The 18207-nt window shown below is 44.7% G+C and overlaps 2 protein-coding genes across 6 annotated transcripts in view; one reads left to right on the top strand and one right to left on the bottom strand.

The window, feature by feature from the left end:
- Positions 1–18207, top strand: part of AOAH (acyloxyacyl hydrolase) — a 141022-nt gene that overhangs the window by 113321 nt on the left and 9494 nt on the right. For 4 of the 5 annotated variants that reach the window (XM_073332885.1, XM_073332887.1, XM_073332886.1 and 1 more), the window contains exons 20-21: positions 896–992; positions 17196–17272. In XM_073332885.1, coding sequence (XP_073188986.1) covers positions 896–992; positions 17196–17272 — 174 coding nt within the window. The remainder of the gene's footprint in view (positions 1–895; positions 993–17195; positions 17273–18207) is intronic. The other variant, XM_073332890.1, reaches the window with a different exon arrangement.
- On the bottom strand, positions 7186–8827 carry LOC140907306 (uncharacterized). The gene is made up of 2 exons (XM_073332896.1): positions 8386–8827; positions 7186–7798 (listed from the first exon to the last, which is right to left on the bottom strand). The coding sequence occupies exons 1-2, from the start codon at positions 8789–8791 to the stop codon at positions 7257–7259; spliced, it is 948 nt and encodes a 315-aa protein (XP_073188997.1). The 5' UTR covers positions 8792–8827; the 3' UTR covers positions 7186–7256.

Below are 18207 nucleotides of genomic sequence, written 5' to 3' on the forward strand. Positions count from 1 at the left end.
AATGCATATAGTTAAGAACACACCGAAGTCTTTGCAGGATCGGAGCCTGCGCCTTTTTATAAGACAATACAAACTCTTCAGTACATATCTGTTGTCCAGGAGCTATTCAAGTGTCCGCAGGTCACCATTCTGAGCTCTTGTCTGAAAATAACTTTGTACGTTCTTACCTAAACTGCGCACATTAAATGATGAGATTCTGATCTCCATTACGGTGGTAGAAATCACACTGGAGATACATGAGTTAGTTGGAGTCCACTGAAGTCAATGGAGTTACTCTAGATTTACTCTGCAGCAAGGGAGATCAGAATCTGGTCAGGGATATGGCATGTAAGTACTGCACCAGCAGCATGGGAAAGGGCAATGTACAGGGAAGAAGAGAACTTTGCCTATATAAGGAATTTCAATTCTCTGCAAACTGTACGAGCGATGAAAAGGGCCTCCAAAACGAGGGTTCTAAGCCCTGGTCTACACTACAGAGTGATGTCAACTTAAGGCAGCTTCTGTCGACCTAACTATGCCAATGTACATACTACTGCCTTGCTCCCGCCGATGTAAGCGCCCTACTACACCGACATCATAACTCCACCTCCACGAGAGGCATAGGGTTTATGTCGATGTAGTTACGGTGACGCAGTGTTCATGTAGACACTGTGTTACTTACATTGGCTGTCGGCTGTCCTTCTTGTCAATTTCACAGCTCCAGAATCGGCAAGAAAGCCCAGGGCTGGTGGTGGGCTCCAGCTAGAGCCTGGCTGCCTCCCATCCTAGCTCCCCTCTCAGGGAGCTGAGAAGCCCAGACGGCTGCTCCCCACACATTGGTTACAAAAGCTGAACCCAAGTGAAGTGGTTTCAGTGGCCATGAAAATCTCATTAATTCCTTGGTTTTTTTTTCCAGAGAGCTTTACAGCTTTCCAATGTCCTGAAAGAAATAGCAAGATCTGAGATGTTTGACAATTTTGATGTTTTCTACATGGATTTCCCACTGGAGAAAAGTAAGTTGCATTTTGTACTATTCAACAAGCATTTAGATAAGAATGAGACAAACAGCTTTAATATCCTTCTTATTTTTAGTGCTGTACAGTGAAAATAGCAGCACAGTCATTCAGCCAACATGGACCTAGTGATAGGGCTGTTGGTCACGTGAGGAGACTCTTCTTAGTTTCCCATCCCAGTTCCACTGTCTCTAGGATAGACAGCGCACACAGCCCCTGAGATAGAGTGCCCCATGTTGCTCAACCGCAGGCCCCCTGGCTGATGAAGAAGGGGCATTCATAGGTTTCCAAGCAATGCAGGATCTTGGATGTGTGTGTTGCAGGGGTATAAAATACAGGGGCATTATGAAACTCTCAGAGGAACCTGAGAGGCCTCACACAGGGGAAAGAGCATTCAGCCTGCAGCGCTCTGAACAGCTAAAATTGTACTTAGAGTAAGGAGCACTTTTAATCCAAACATCTCAAAGTGATTTACACACAATAATAAATTAAGCCTTACAACGCATCTGAGAGGTACAGCAGGCAGACAGGTTACTAACCGTTAACTGGGTGCTGAGAGAGCATTCTCCGTGAGGATCCCTCAGTCCAGGAGCAGGCTTCTACTCCAGGTCCGAAGTATTCCTAGTCTATTGACCTGCAGGGCATGCTGCAGGACACATCTATGTATGCAAGCTGCCACGGAGGTGAGCTTTGGAAAGGAATCAGACGCGTGGGGGAGAGGGAAGTTTGGTGCTCTCCAAGTGATTGAATTTTGTAATATATGGCATTTGCATCTCAACCCTTGGATAGGTGCCCATTTTTCATTTTTGTACATATCTAATAATAGTAACAGAGGTTCTTCAAGCTGAGTCTCTGCACATTTGTTTTAATAATGAAGAAACTAAGGCTCAGAAAAAGTAAGCATTTACCCAAGCTCCCAAAAGCTGTTGGAGGCCTGGGCGTAAATACAGGATGGATGGGGGGGGGGAAGGAGGCATTCCTCTTCTGTTGGGACCAGGGAGAACTCGAGGGGAGCACCAAAGGGGCAAGAGGGGCAGCAGCAGCAAGAGGCGTGTGTACAAGTAGCTGCTTGTCCCCCTCAACTTTAAGGCCAAAATTCCTCCAGTGATTAGAGGTACTATAAGGCTGGCAAGGAAACTGAAGTTTTCCAGCTTTCCAATCCTCTGCCCTCCCCACTGACTTTCCCTCTCAGTTTAATATTTCTTCTCTATTGTGGTTACATATTGCAGAAATAGCATTTTTGTTTTTAAAATACCCTGATGTAATGCTTTATTAAAAACCTACACAATCATTTTTAACCCCCCAAAAACCTCCATAGAGTTGGCTGCTGGGCCAGATGATTCTAATAAAAAAATATTGTTGTTTATACTGTGGTACACCAGATTTTCTAGGTTGGAGTTTGTTAAGGTTCCTTCCCCACTCTGAACTCTAGGGTACCGATGTGGGGACCTGCATAAAAGACCCCTTAAGCTTATTCTTACCAGCTTAGGTTAAAAACTTCCCCGAGGTACAAACTTTGCCTTGTCCTTGAACCGTATGCTGCCACCACCAAGCGTCTTACACAAAGACCAGGGGAAGAGCCCACTTGGAGACATCTTCCCCAAAATATCCCCCCAAGCCCTATACCCCCTTTCCTGGGGAGGGCTTGATAAGAATCCTCACCCATTTGTACAGGTGAACACAGACCCAAACCTTTGGATCTTAAGAACAATGAAAAAGCAATCAGGTTCTTAAAAGAAGGATTTTAATTAAAGAAAAGTTAAAAGAATCACCTCTGTAAAATCAGGATGGTAAATACCTTACCAGGTAATCGGATTCAAAACATAGAGAATCCCTCTAGGCAAAACCTTAAGTTACAAAAAGACACAAAAACAGGAATATACATTCCATCCAGCACAGCTTATTTTACCGGCCATTAAACAAAAGGAAATCTAACACATTTCTAGCTAGATTACTTACTTACTTACTAACAGGGGTTGTGAGGCTGCATTCCTGATCTGTTCCTGGCAAAAGCGTCAGACAGACAGACAGACCCTTTGTTCCCCCCAGATTTGAAAGTATTTTGTCTCTTCATTGGTCATTTTGGGTCAGGTGCCAGCTAGGTTAAATTAGCTTCTTAACCCTTTACAGGTGAAAAGGTTTTGCATCTGGCCAGGAGGGATTTTATAGCACCATACACACAAAGGTGGTTACCCTTCCCTTTATATTTATGACACGCCCCCCCCCAAATCACAGATAGGGTGAACCCCGGGCTGTGATTTTTTCCTGGAGCTCTAGGAGAAAATAGAGTTACTAAGACACATGCACCTCTACATATACTACTAACTGTATAAAAACTAACAATATTTTCCACATCTCAAGGATGATTTTAACCAGTTGATTCTGGGACAGCTTCACTGCAGTTGTTGTTCACGCTAGCTCAGGTTTTCTACACATGCTGCTATCACACCTCTGATTGCAGTGTAGACATACCGTGATGCTTTCTCAGGGAGTTCAGGACTGTGAGTCACCTTGTTACCCCCATGCTCCATCGAGAAAGGGACTTATTGGAGCTAAACTATGTGATGGGATCCCCGGGGTACAACCTGGGGCTGGGGTGCCCCCTTAACTATCCAGCCTGGGCTTTCTCTCACAATGCTTTGCTTGTGACAAGCAGCAAACCCCTCCAGGCACTGTTATCACTCAGTACAATAGCATGTGGAGTCCCACACCCAGCTAGAATGCATGAATGCTCCCTGAGCCACCCACGAATCACACGGCAAAAGACACCAGCAAATCTCCCAAGCCCCCAGCCTTGTACCCCCAGAATAAACCATCTTGCCCTAGCCAGAAGCCTGACCTGTGTACGTTTATTACCCAGTCCGCCTGTCTCTCACTGTGGAGAGGACACAAACTAGCTTTTGTAAACTGAGCTGAGATTTCCCAAGCACTTCAATCAAAGCACACTGTTTTAGGTAAAATATAAAACAGATTTATTAACTAAAGAAAGTTCAATTTTAAGTGACTATAAGTGGTAGTCATAAAAGGTCAGAGATAATTACCAAAGAAAATAAAAGGTAAGCACACAATCTAAATCTTAAACCTTATTAGACTAGGCAATATTTGGATCAAGCAATTTTCTTCCCCCACTAGATGTTACAGGTCTTAACAAACAGGCTTCCCCTTTAAGCTTGAGAACAGTCTCCTCAGTGTCTTTGTCTTCCCAGTGTTCTTGTTGCTTCCAGTGTATGTGGGGGAGAGAAAGGCCAAAGTATGATGCTACTGTCCCCTATTTTATATCCTCAGTTCATGTGCCTGGAAAACACCAATCCAGACATGTCCTGGTGAGCTTTGCTGAGTCACAGAGTTGAGCAATCCCCCATTGTGTGATGCTTGCATAGCCCTCCTACAGCATTGCAAATCCCTTGTTTACAACTCTCCTGCTGATTAATGGTCACTTAACACTAGGGGTATGTCTACACTACGAAATTAGGTCGAATTTATAGAAGTCGGTTTTTTTGAAATCGGTTTTATATATTCGAGTGTGTGTGTCCCCACAGAAAATGCTCTAAGTGCATTAAGTGCATTAACTCGGCGGAGCGCTTCCACAGTACCGAGGCAAGCGTCGACTTCCGGAGCGTTGCACTGTGGGTAGCTATCCCACAGTTCCCGCAGTCTCCGCTGCCCATTGGAATTCTGGGTTGATATCCCAATGCCTGATGGGGCTAAAACATTGTCGCGTGTGGTTCTGGGTACATATCGTCAGGCCCCCGTTCCCACCCTCCCTCCCCCCGTGAAAGCAAGGGCAGACAATCATTTCGCGCCTTTTTTCCTGAGTTACCTGTGCAGACGCCATACCACGGCAAGCATGGAGCCAGCTCAGGTAACCGTCACCCTATGTCTCCTGGGTGCTGGCAGATGCGGTACGGCTTTGCTGCACAGTAGCAGCAACCCATTGCCTTCTGGCAGCAGACGGTGCAATACGATTGGTAGTCGTCCTCGTCGTGTCCGAGGTGCTCCTGGCCACGTCGGCTGGGAGCGCCTGGGCAGACATGGGCGCAGGGACTAAATTTGGAGTGACTTGACCAGGTCATTCTCTTTAGTCCTGCAGTCCTATTGAACCGTCTTATGGTGAGCGGGCAGGCGATACGGACTGCTAGCAGTCGTACTGTACCATCTTCTGCCAGGCAGGCAAGAGATGAGGATTGCTAGCAGTCGTATTGTACCATCTTATGCCAGGCAGGCAAGACATGAAGATGGCTAGCAGTCGTACTGTACCATCTTCTGCCAAGCAGCCATGAGATGTGGATGGCATGCAGTCCTTCTGCACTGTCTGCTGCCAGCCAAAGATGTAAAGGATAGATGGAGTGGGTCAGAACAAGAAATAGACCAGATTTGTTTTGTACTCATTTTCCTCCTCCCCTGTCTAGATCACACTGCAGTCAGTCACAGAGAAGGCGCAGTGAGGTTAATCTAGCCATGTATCAATCAGAGGCCAGGCTAACCTCCTTGTTCCAATAACAACGATAACTTTGGTGCACCATTTCTTATTGGAACCCTCCGTGCAGTCCTGCCTGAAATACTCCTTGATGTACAGGCACACCCTTTGTTGATTTTAGCTCCCTGAAGCCAACCCTGTAAGCCGTGTCGTCAGTCGCCCCTCCCTCCGTCAGAGCAACGGCAGACAATCGTTCCGCGCCTTTTTTCTGTGCGGACGCCATACCAAGGCAAGCATGGAGGCCGCTGAGCTCATTTTGGCAATTAGGAGCACATCAACCACCACACGCATTATCCAGCAGTATATGCAGCACCAGAAGATGGCAACGCAATACCGGGCGAGGAGGCGACGTCAGCGCGGTCCCGTGAGTGATCAGGACATGGACACAGATTTCTCTGAAAGCATGGGCCCTGCCAATGCATGCATCATGGTGCTAATGGGGCAGGTTCATGCTGTGGAACGCCGATTCTGGGCTCGGGAAACAAGCACAGACTGGTGGGACCGCATAGTGTTGCAGGTCTGGGACGATTCCCAGTGGCTGCGAAACTTTCACATGCGTAAGGGCACTTTCATGGAACTTTGTGACTTGCTTTCCCCTGCCCTGAAGCGCATGAATACCAGGATGAGAGCAGCCCTCACAGTTGAGAAGCGAGTGGCGATAGCCCTGTGGAAGCTTGCAACACCAGATAGCTACCGGTCAGTTGGGAATCAATTTGGAGTGGGCAAATCTACTGTGGGGGCTGCTGTTATGCAAGTAGCTCACGCAATCAAAGATCTGCTGATATCAAGGGTAGTGACCCTGGGAAATGTGCAGGTCATAGTGGATGGCTTTGCTGCAATGGGATTCCCTAACTGTGGTGGGGCTATAGACGGAACCCATATCCCTATCTTGGCACCGGAGCACCAAGCCGCCGAGTACATAAATCGCAAGGGGTACTTTTCGATAGTGCTGCAAGCTCTGGTGGATCACAAGGGACGTTTCACCAACATCAACGTGGGATGGCCGGGAAAGGTGCATGACGCTCGCATCTTCAGGAACTCTGGTCTGTTTCAAAAGCTGCAGGAAGGGACTTTATTCCCAGACCAGAAAATAACTGTTGGGGATGTTGAAATGCCTATATGTATCCTTGGGGACCCAGCCTACCCCTTAATGCCATGGCTCATGAAGCCGTACACAGGCAGCCTGGACAGTGGTCAGGAGCTGTTCAACTACAGGCTGAGCAAGTGCAGAATGGTGGTAGAATGTGCATTTGGACGTTTAAAGGCGCGCTGGCGCAGTTTACTGACTCGCTTAGACCTCAGCAAAACCAATATTCCCACTGTTATTACTGCTTGCTGTGTGCTCCACAATATCTGTGAGAGTAAGGGGGAGACGTTTATGGCGGGGTGGGAGGCTGAGGCAAATCGCCTAGCTGCTGGTTACGCGCAGCCAGACACCAGGGCGGTTAGAAGAGCACAGGAGGGCGCGGTACGCATCAGAGAAGCTTTGAAAACCAGTTTCATGACTGGCCAGGCTACGCTGTGAAAGTTCTGTTTGTTTCTCCTTGATGAAACCCCCCGCCCCTTGGTTCACTCTACTTCCCTGTAAGCTAACCACCCTCCCCTCCTCCCTTTAATCACCGCTTGCAGAGGCAATAAAGTCATTGCTGCTTCACAGTCATGCATTCGTTATTCATTCATCACACAAATAGGGAGATGACTACCAAGGTATCCCAGGAGGGGTGGTGGAGGAGGGAAGGAAAATGCCACACAGCACTTTAAGCACAGCACTTTAAAAGTTTACAACTTTAAAATTTATTGAATGACAGCCTTCTTTTTTCTGGGCAATCCTCTGTGGTGGAGTGGCTGGTTGGCCGGAGGCCCCCCCACCGCGTTCTTGGGCGTCTGGGTGTGGAGGCTATGGAACTTGGGGAGGAGGGCGGTTGGTTACAGAGGGGCAGCAGTGGCAGTCTGTGCTCCAGCTGCCTTTGCTGCAGCTCAACCATACACTGGAGCATTCTGGTTTGGTCCTGCAGCAGCCTCAGCATTGAATCCTGCCTCCTCTCATCACGCTGCCGCCACATTTGAGCTTCAGCCCTGTCTTCAGCCCGCCACTTACTCTCTTCAGCCCGCCACTTACTCTCTTCAGCCCTCCACCTCTCCTCCCGGTCATTTTGTGCTTTCCTGCACTCTGACATTATTTGCCTCCACGCATTCGTCTGTGCTCTGTCAGTGTGGGAGGACAGCATGAGCTCGGAGAACATTTCATCGCGAGTGCGTTTTTTTTTCTTTCTAAGCTTCACTAGCCTCTGGGAAGGAGAAGATCCTGTGATCATTGAAACACATACAGCTGGTGGAGAAAAAAAAAGGGACAGCGGTATTTAAAAAGACACATTTTATAAAACAGTCGCTACACTCTTTCAGGGTAAACCTTGCTGTTAACATTACATACATAGCACATGTGCTTTCGTTACAAGGTCGCATTTTGCCTCCTCCCACCGCGTGACTACCCCCTCAACCTTCCCCCCTCCCTGTGGCTAACAGCGGCGAACATTTCTGTTCAGCCACAGGCAAACAGCCCAGCAGGAATGGGCTATACTGAGTGTCCCTGAAGAAAAGCACCCTATTTCAACCAGGTGACCATGAATTATATCTCACTCTCCTGAGGATAACACAGAGAGATAAAGAACGGATTTTGGTTGAATGCCAGCAAACATACACTGCAATGCTTTGTTGTACAATGATTCCCGAGTACGTGTTACTGGCCTGGAGTGATAAAGTGTCCTACCATGAAGGACGAAATAAGGCTGCCCTCCCCAGAAACCTTTTGCAAAGGCTTTAGGACTACATGTAGGAGAACCGCAAATGCCAGGGCAAAGTAATCCTTTCACATGCTTGCTTTTAAACCATGTATAGCATTTTAAAAGGTACACTCACCAGAGGTCCCTTCTCCGCCTGCTGGGTCCAGGAGGCAGCCTTGGGTGGGTTCGGGGGGTACTGGCTCCAGGTCTAGGGTGAGAAACAGTTCCTGGCTGTCGGGAAAACCGGTTTCTCCGCTTGCTTGCTGTGAGCTATCTACAACCTCCTCCTCATCATCATCTTCTTCGTCCCCAAAACCTGCTTCCGTATTGCCTCCATCTCCATTGAAGGAGTCAAACAACACGGCTGGGGTAGTGGTGGCTGAACCCCCTAAAATGGCATGCAGCTTATCATAGAAGCGGCATGTTTGGGGCTCTGACCCAGAGCGGCTGTTCGCCTCTCTGGTTTTCTGGTAGGCTTGCCTCAGCTCCTTCAGTTTCACGCGGCACTGCTTCGGGTCCCTGTTGTGGCCTCTGTCCTTCATGCCCTGGGAGATTTTCACAAAGGTTTTGGCATTTCGAAAACTGGAACGGAGTTCTGATGTTGTACCAATAAAATAAAAACCAGCAGGATCTTATTAAAGGGAAAAAGGCAAAATACCACATTTATTGTGAATACAGAAAGAATCATAGTAAGCAGTTAGTTATAGCTATAACATTCCATTCAATCTCAAATTTATTCACACACACACACACACACACAGGTTCTGCAAGGTTATCATCATAGTTACCAGCCTTAGAGTTGCTCATGCCAAGCCACTGGCCAGGTGGCCTGGACATGAGGAGGGAGCAGGGCCTTGTCAGATGCTCATCTGATGCTCCTGGAAGTTGGTTTGCAGAATCAGACCCCAAAGTTCTCACTTTTTAGAGTCCAACAGAATCCCCCTTTTGACACTAAGATTTATAATCGTCAGTGTCACTTTCTATGTAGCCTATTCAAGAGAAAGTACTGTGAGGCAATTTGAGTTTGTGATTCCAAATCATGCCACATACATGATCCTAGTGATGTATCTTTACTACAAGGTTCTGGGGCAACAGGCAAGGTGAGGCACACCCATTTTTGAGGAGTCCATTCGGTACAACCTCTAGTGTCCAATAGCTTCCTTCCCTCCCCAGCCCACTGGCTCAAGGTCCAGGGTAGCCAAAAGGATCCCATGTGTAATATGGGGAGTGGGTTAACCTTCAATACCTTTGCCTCCAGGGACTGTTGGTGTGCAATTTTGACAACAATTTCTCCCATTAATAAGTCTGGTTTACAATAGTGGAAACATATTGCATCCATTCATATTGATAAGTGTCAAACAATGATCTCTTTTTTAACAAATGCATCAAACCCTTAATATTTCCCAATATGACCCAGAACATTTTGTGTTCCAAAGTAGCTAGTGCAAGTATCTGCATTTCAGTGCATCCCATAGCTATGGCTGTGTAGTTTCCTATTTCTAATATTTTTTTTTTCTTATGGATAAGCCATGTGGTAGTATTAAGCCATTACTAAAGATTCCATTGGCCTTTTAGGTTACCCAGACCAATTTGGACCAAGTCTACATTGGCATGTACTTGTTTTTGTATCAGGCTGTCCTGTAGCTGGGACAGAAAGCTTAATTTATTTTTAAGTTCCTGCAGGTCTTCAGTATTTTTTTTTAAACACACAACAGTGCTAGCAACAACACAAAACACAAGACAAAACATAGAACACAGAACACAATTTCTATTGTGACAGTAGATTCATGGTATTGGGTTGCTTTTCAGCTGGCAGCTTTTCCTGATTTTCTGAAAGACAAAAAGAACATGTTTCTACCCCTTTTGGGGTGGCAGATTATTGCTTAAAATATTTCTTTTACAAATACCCTTGCTGATTGCAGGCAAAACAGAGAAATTGCCCCCATATTTTCCTGTTTTTGTTCTATAGGCAGGCCAGGTTTCAATGGCTTTTATCTTTTAAGGGTTATGGGGAAATTATCCCACTGTTTAGTCATTAAATCCCTGAGTTTTCCTTCTTATACAGCAGACCAAGTTTATAATGTTTTTCCTGCTGTGTTAAGCTTTAAGTTGTATTTACAGGTAATAACTGAGAAGCATCATTACCATATGACCTTAAAGGATTTTTCCAAAAATCATACACACTATACGTTGTTACAGGGATACTTATTATCATTAAATGTATTAAAATTATCTTGTTATCCCATGCCTTTTATTTAGACAATTTGTTTGCTGACTAGGTATGTCCTTTATCTGCAGCTCCTTTGTGCTGCTAGTTCTTTCCTTCCTTTATCATTTAGGTAATTTGCATTTTCACAGAAACTTCCTGCTTTTGGATTTAAAGCCATCAGCAGCTCAGAGACTCTATCTTAAAAGGGACACAATCAACTTTCACCAGAGTTTTGATTACTTTTAACTTCTGCTTCCAAAACACACAGCAATCTGAAAAAGAAAACCCAACCTATTGTGGCTCCCTTTGGAGCCCTAATAGCATTTTAATTAAGTAGCATGGTATGTTTGCATTTCTTTTGCCCCTTCTACAATATACCCTGCACATGTTCTGGGGCAAATGCACATTCCTTCCATAGTTTAACTTCTATAACATTATCCAGATCCATTTTTACATAAGGTGTCACTATTTCTTTTTTTGCTTACAGAGTTTTCATGTACCTTTATCAAAGTGACAGTCTGATTACTCAGAGCCATTTTAAGACTCAGTGTTTCTAACATTGCTTCTTTTTGTTTTGTGCACCTCACCCCTGCTGTTGCTTCAGAGAGGCAGTCTTTTTTTATTTTTTTTTTTTTTACTACAACTCTCATCTGCTGTTTTGTTACAAAAACAAACAAACAAAAAACAAACAAACAAAAAGAATCCCAATTTTTTTTTTTATATTCTCCTGATTTTGACTGCCCTGCTGCAGCCACAACTTAAAAACATTTTAAATTTTGTAAAGCATTGAGTTACCTTTTAAGGGTTAAATGCCAAATCCCAAAGCCAAACAACACTAATTACCTGTGTCTAGCAAAAAGGTCTGTCAGTTTTGCAACTTTGAATTAAAGAGTCAAATAGATTTTTAGTGGCATTATTTAAAACAAAAACAAAACTAACTGGTCCTTAGAACTTTACATATTTACACACACACAGACAGATACATACACATTTTCTTTTCCTTAACATCCCTTCCACACTGCTCTGTTTTTTACATCTTTACATTCCCTTTATACATTTGAGGCAGTTAAGTTCCAATAGAACCCTCTTATGTTCTTTTAGCAAATTTGACTAAATTGTCCAGTCAAATTATTTTAATCAGATAGTTTATTTTTGCCTGGCTAATTTACAGACATTCCTTTGGAAAAGGGCCCATTTTTCTTTCAGAATGGCTGCAAAGAAACCAAGAATGCTCTAACACTTTTCCTTAACATTTTCGGTTAAAAGTTGTTTGGGTGAAATACAAAGTTTAACTGCTTAATTCCCTCCAGCCTCTGCAGAGTTAACTTTTTTTTTTTTTTTACTCTCTTTTCTCTTTGTAATTATGCCTGGGGGTGCCGTACATAGGACCTTCTCCCCCTTTACCTGCCTCCCTCCAGCCTCTGCAGAGTTAACTTTTTCACTCTTTTTGTATTCCTGGAGTGCCTCTTTCACTATTTTCAGCTGGCTTTGGGTATTTGTAGCCAGCACCTTCCAATTGTCTGCTCCCTTTTCCATTTGTGCCTTTTCCTCTTTACATGAAGACAAGCGGAGGGAAGAATCCTTACATGCCTCCCACAACAACCAAATTGCTGCTGCATCTCTTTTGGCAGCACTAGAAGGTTTGTATATGAGGATATACTGAGCCAATCTATCCTCTAAGTCCGAAATAGTGCAGACATCAGCTAGGGCTTGTTTAGTCCAAGGACTGTGCCCACATTTTTGAAGGATTTGTTTAAAAGGTGTAATTTCTTTAACAAAAGGTGAGGTTGGAGTTCCTTCCGACTCCATTCCTCCCTCTGGTACTGGCTTACCCTGTTTTCTTTTAAACATCTTAACATGGATATTTCAATCTCTTTGTCACTGCTGGTATTACTTAGCAAGTGACACAGCCTAGATTCTGAAATCATAGCTTAATCTATGCGTTTTTCCCCTGCTACCTTCCCGGAGGCCAGCAGGTCCCCTGCTACCTTCCCAGAGGCCAGCAGGTCCAGTTAACCTATTTCTCCCTGCTACCTTCTCGGAGGCCAGCAGGTCTGGTTAACCTGTTCTTCCCTGCTACCTTCTCAGAGGCCAGCAGGTCCGGTTAACCTGTTCTTCCCCTGCTACCTTCTCGGAGGCCAGCAGGTCTAGTTTAATCTGTTTTCCCTGCTACCTTCTCGGAGGCCAGCAGGTCCCCTGCTACCTTCTCGGAGGCCAGCAGGTCTGGTTTAATCTGTTTTTCCTGCTACCTTCTCGGAGGCCAGCAGGTCCCCTGCTACCTTCTCGGAGGCCAGCAGGTCTGGTTAACCTAATAGAAATGCCTAGCTCACTAGAGCTGGCGGTGTGCACACCAATATTTACAATAACTGAGGTTTTTTACCAATATTCCCCCTTTCGCAATTCTCCACCAAAATGTTGTACCAATAAAATAAAAACCAGCAGGATCTTATTAAAGGGAAAAAGGCAAAATACCACATTTATTGTGAATACAGAAAGAATCATAGTAAGCAGTTAGTTATAGCTATAACATTCCATTCAATCTCAAATTTATTCACACACACACACACACACACAGGTTCTGCAAGGTTATCATCATAGTTACCAGCCTTAGAGTTGCTCATGCCAAGCCACTGGCCAGGTGGCCTGGACATGAGGAGGGAGCAGGGCCTTGTCAGATGCTCATCTGATGCTCCTGGAAGTTGGTTTGCAGAATCAGACCCCAAAGTTCTCACTTTTTAGAGTCTATTTTTATAGGAATTTCTTCCTATGCCAGTCTATGGGAATTGCTTCATCATGCTGTTGCTGAATCAATCAGCAGATAGCACATTCCTGACGGCTCCAAGATGTTATCTTGTTCTTTGGTTCTCCCATCCTTGAGGCTGTTGGGTGGATTCCAGTCTGCCCTCCGGGGGGGGAGGGTCCTCTGGTTATTTCCACTTGACGCCTTCTTCAGCCGATGGACACTGGATTCTTAGGCTGGCACCTCCCTGATCATTCAGTTATTATCCACACCAAGCATCCATCCACATACATCCTCTATCTCTATTTTAATCACAATTGTTAATACAACAAAAGGGTGGGGAGTCTCTGGGTGCTGTTTCTGTTGTTAGAGTATTGCTTTGAGTCTCTCTCTCTGTGAATTGCTTTGAGAATAGACTCTGTCTTAGAATGTACTAACACAATTAGCAGCTTGCAAGTTTCACACATAGAGGGAGAGAAACAGTACCAAAAACCAAGAGACCTCTTCATTAGTAATACCCTGGAATTTAAACTCTGGGGAATCAAACTCATTTGTGATTTTAATACAGAACTTCTTTAATATGATCCAACACTGATAGCACGGATTCCTCTCCCCAAACAGCGATCAGATCCCGTACCTCCCGTTCGGTCCATGCTGGAGCTCTTTTGCGATTCTAGGAGTCCATCATGGTCACCTGTGCTGATGAGCTCTGCATGGTCACCTGCAGCTTGCCACGCTGGCCAAACAGGAAATGAGATTCAAAAGTTTGCGGTTCTTTTCCTGTCTACCTGGCCAGTTCATCTGAGTTGAGAGTGCTGTCCAGAGCGGTCAGAATGGAGCACTCTGGGATAGCTCCCGGAGGCCAATACCATCGAATTGTGTCCACAGTACCCCAAATTCGAGCTGGGAACGTCGATTTAAGCGCTAATCCACTTGTCAGGGGTGGAGTAAGGAAATCGATTTTAAGAGCCCTTTAAGTCGAAATAAAGGGCTTCACTGTGTGGACGGGTGCAGGTTTAAATCGATTTAACATTGCTAAATTCGACCTAAAGTCCTAGTGTAGACCAGGGCTAGGAGTGGGTAACCACCCTTGCTGTTGCTGGGAACTAGCAGTAGAGACTCTCAAACTTACAACATATTTCAGTAACAACCATAGAGCAAAAATCTCATAACTTCAGACACACTAACGATATGCGTATTTGGACAGAACAATGCGTTTCAGCAGATCATGAGTTTTTGTATGATATCTTAGATGACATGCTTTGTATGAAATGTATCATAATTATATGACAGGGATGAATATGGGGGTTGCTTTGAGGTACAGAATGCCACACACTCCCTGCTGTTAGGCTCCCAGACTGTCTCCTCAGAAGGTCTGCCTGCCTTTACTCTGCCTTGGAGGTTAACCTCAGGTGCGCTCCAATCCCCAAACCTCCTTAAAATGCATTCCCCTACAGTACCCAGCCCCTGCCAATGGACACTCTCAGAGACGACCAAGTCTGCTGTTTCCAAGAGACAGTGTATATACCAGCCTGTTATCTCAGCTGAAGATTCACCCTTTAATATATTGCACTGAGATGAACTTATAGTAAAACCAAGAATAAGTTTATTTAAAAAAGAACAAGCACTGGGACTCAGGATCCACTTTTGGATCAGAAGCCAGTGGTTTTGAAACAATGGGATGCCCCTGTGTGACAGCAGAGCCAGGATTCCAGGGTGCTTGTGGCTCAGGGGCTTTACACGGGTTGGGCAATAGACAGACAGTGAAGTACAACTTCCAGCCAGTATTGTCATTGTGGCTTTTCTGGCAGGGGCAACTATCAGTCAGAAATTGGTCCATAGGCTTATTTAAAGTAGGAATAGAAAAAAAAAGTGAAGTGAAAATTATTAAGGGCTGGATGATCCTGTCCTGTGGAGAGAGAGGGCAGACAAAATTGCCAGGAAACTCTGTGAGATGAAGCTCACTGAGCTTCTCAGCTTCACAGGTCCTGGGAGGGAGCCCTGCAGATCTGGACACACATTAATGGCATCTGTCTGTGATGCCTTTGGGGTGTGTAGTACCAACACTCCCCTGCACCATGCTAGTGCAATTCTATTTGCTCCATGAACTAGTGTGCAAGGGAATGTGAGGGCTCCCTGCACCCTCTCTCCCTGCTGTGCAACCTGGCAAGGGCAGGCAGAGTCTGCCACTTAAACACTAGTGTAGCCTACAAATCTTGTCCCAGAACCAATGGTCTGGTTGAGCTGTGCTTGGTGCAGGGCCAGAGAGTGTGATACAGCCATGTAGCACCGCCGCAGGAGGGATGTGTGTGTGTGTAATGGTCCAATGAGTTACAAAGCCTATTGCTGCATCATTGGCTAGAGATGCTAAATGTAGCCATTAAATATATCAGAGCAGATTCTCAGCTGGTGTAAATCAGCACCGCTCCGTGGAGATTAGTGGCACGGCACTGGTTTACACCAGTTGAGAACCTGTCCAATAGCTTCTGAAGATGTTTGAGAACATGGGATACGTGGCTGAAGCACAATCTCTCCCCTACCCACTTTGATGTAAATACAGGTGAACTCCCTTCCTTGCCAAGGAAAAGAATAAAACATGCTCAAACACTAACTTGAATCCCAAAATGAAATGGTACCTTCAATCCAAAATCCTCACACTATTACGCTTCCTAGGATTGGTCCATGCTTATGCATCCCAAAGGAAATTTTTACAAGATCCTTAATGCATAAAAAAAGATACTAACAGCAATACAAACCAAAACGCATCATCCCTTTGCATCCTTGCTCTCCTATTCCTTCTTGTCTATGTGAGGACCGAAAATAATTGTAACTGTGACAGCTCAGTGTTGTCTTACTTTAGATCACGTGTCCTGGATTAAAGTATATAGTATTGAGGTATGGCTGAGTAATATTGTATCACTAATGTATCCCAGATCCCTTATGAAAATGCAGTGTGTATTTCATGAGCAATTATTTTTTTAATAATATAATCGCCTAATTTTAAGAAGGACTTGGAGCGCCATGATTTTTTGTGTGTGTGTGTGTGTGTAATGTACAAGGAAGATCCAGAGTGTATGGTGTGTTACTAATAAGCAATATGGTTTTTTAAAAATCTATCTGTTTTGCATCACTTATTCTTTGTCTGTTTAAATCAATATTGTAGGTCTGATTCTACAGATAAATCAGTGTTTGAAAAAATCTGAATCGGGCCCCAGGTGCAACAGCAATGATTCTAGGGCAGGTTGTTTAGCCAAGCAGAAATGCTATTTTCAAAAGGGAGATGGAGGAAGAGAGCATGTTCTCTCATGATGGAATATGTGCATAATACCATTAAAAATTCTCATTCCATCATTATAAAATAAATTATTGAATTAGGAGTTGGCTAAGGCCATTTCCACTGGTCCGATGCATGATCGCCATTCAACCCTTTTCAAGGAAGGAAGCTTTTTATTCCTTCCATGGCTCTGGGGCTTACAGAACAGCACCATTTGCCTTGAATGCAGTGCTTATATAATTCAGAAAGGTTATTTTGTCAGAGTTGAAAAGGGCCACTCGCAAGAAAAGTAACTGAAAATGACATTCTGTTCCTGAAGACATCAACCCAACTGTCTACTGGTACACTCTCTTTTTCCGAGCAGAAGTGTCTTTATTTTTGGCCTTGCTGAAGATGCTGCTGATGTAAAATGAGGGAGTGTTAAATATTTCATAGTGTCACTCACTGCAGCAGCATTCTTAGTTGGAAGGCAAAGTTAATTGTTTTACAATCATTTATGTTCAAAGAATCTCCCTGTATAAATACAATGGATAAAACAAATAAAGGCTTAAATACTACCCTACAGAAATGGGATTGAATGCAGTGTTGGCTCTGGCCCTGTTTCATAAACTAGCATAATCTTTATGCACAGCAGTTGTCTGCTAAAAATACTCTCTCTGATGTGGCATGAAGGGGATGTGATGTGTGTGTGTCTTTAATCCTTTGTGATGATGTGATTTACAGTTGATGATGAGTGGCGCAAACTAGGAGGAGAAAGCTGGCAGCTGATAGAACCTGCTGATGGATTCCATCCTAATCAGGTAAAAAAAAAATGTGGGAAAAAAGGGGCAAAGTTGTTTCAGTTTTCAAAGACTCATGCTTCAAACTCCCCGGAACCACAAGTTCAAGTCTCAGGAGGGACTGTCAGCCCTTCAGCCTTCTAAGATGAGTACAATGCGTTCCCTTGTGTTTGGAGGACAGATTATAAACTGAGGTTGGTTCTGCTCTGCATTAAAGATACTTGCGTCCTTGGCCAAAGTTTCCCTGCTTTCCCATGTAGTTCAGAGTGCCATGTCCCTGCATAATGCCCCCAAATAGTTCCATTTCAGTTGTACTGTGTCGTATGCTGTAGTTGGAAACCTTCACTCTCAATTTGCTGCTTTCCTTCACTTGTATGTTGTTCATTGAGGCGAAGTCTGCGTCTGTGTACACAGCAGCTGGGAGGTGTAGAGATAGCACACTGAAAGTGTGTATGGCACCACAGGCAGAGGCTCAAATTAGCCAGCTGAGTACAAGCCCGCCTGACCACGGGGTATATACTCAGGCACCTAGCCTGAGCCAACGCCCTTGCTACCAAGTAGCTCAAGCACAGCTCATGCGTGTATGTCTACCCGAGCTAGGAATTACACCTCCCAGCTACAGTGAAGACATACCCTTACACGTGTGCTTCACTACTACCCACATGCTTCAAGTTAAGCACGTACATGAAATTTTGCAGGCTCAGGCCCTAATATATTAAGCTACTCAGTTAGGGCCAGTTTGCACTCCACTGCCTCATGGATGCACAATGTTGAGGGGCACAAGAAGCCTTCCACCTCATTTCATGTTTGACATCCAGGAGCTGGCCACATGGAATTGTCTTATTCCATATCTGTAAACTGCTCCAAGAGAGCATAGTTTGGCATTTAAAAAAAATGATCTAGAACAACTTTCTCTTTGCTGGTTTCTTGGCTTTCAAAAATCCACAAGAAGTAAA

This window comes from Lepidochelys kempii, chromosome 2 (genome assembly GCF_965140265.1).
Source record: "Lepidochelys kempii isolate rLepKem1 chromosome 2, rLepKem1.hap2, whole genome shotgun sequence".
Taxonomy (NCBI): Eukaryota; Metazoa; Chordata; order Testudines; family Cheloniidae; genus Lepidochelys; species Lepidochelys kempii.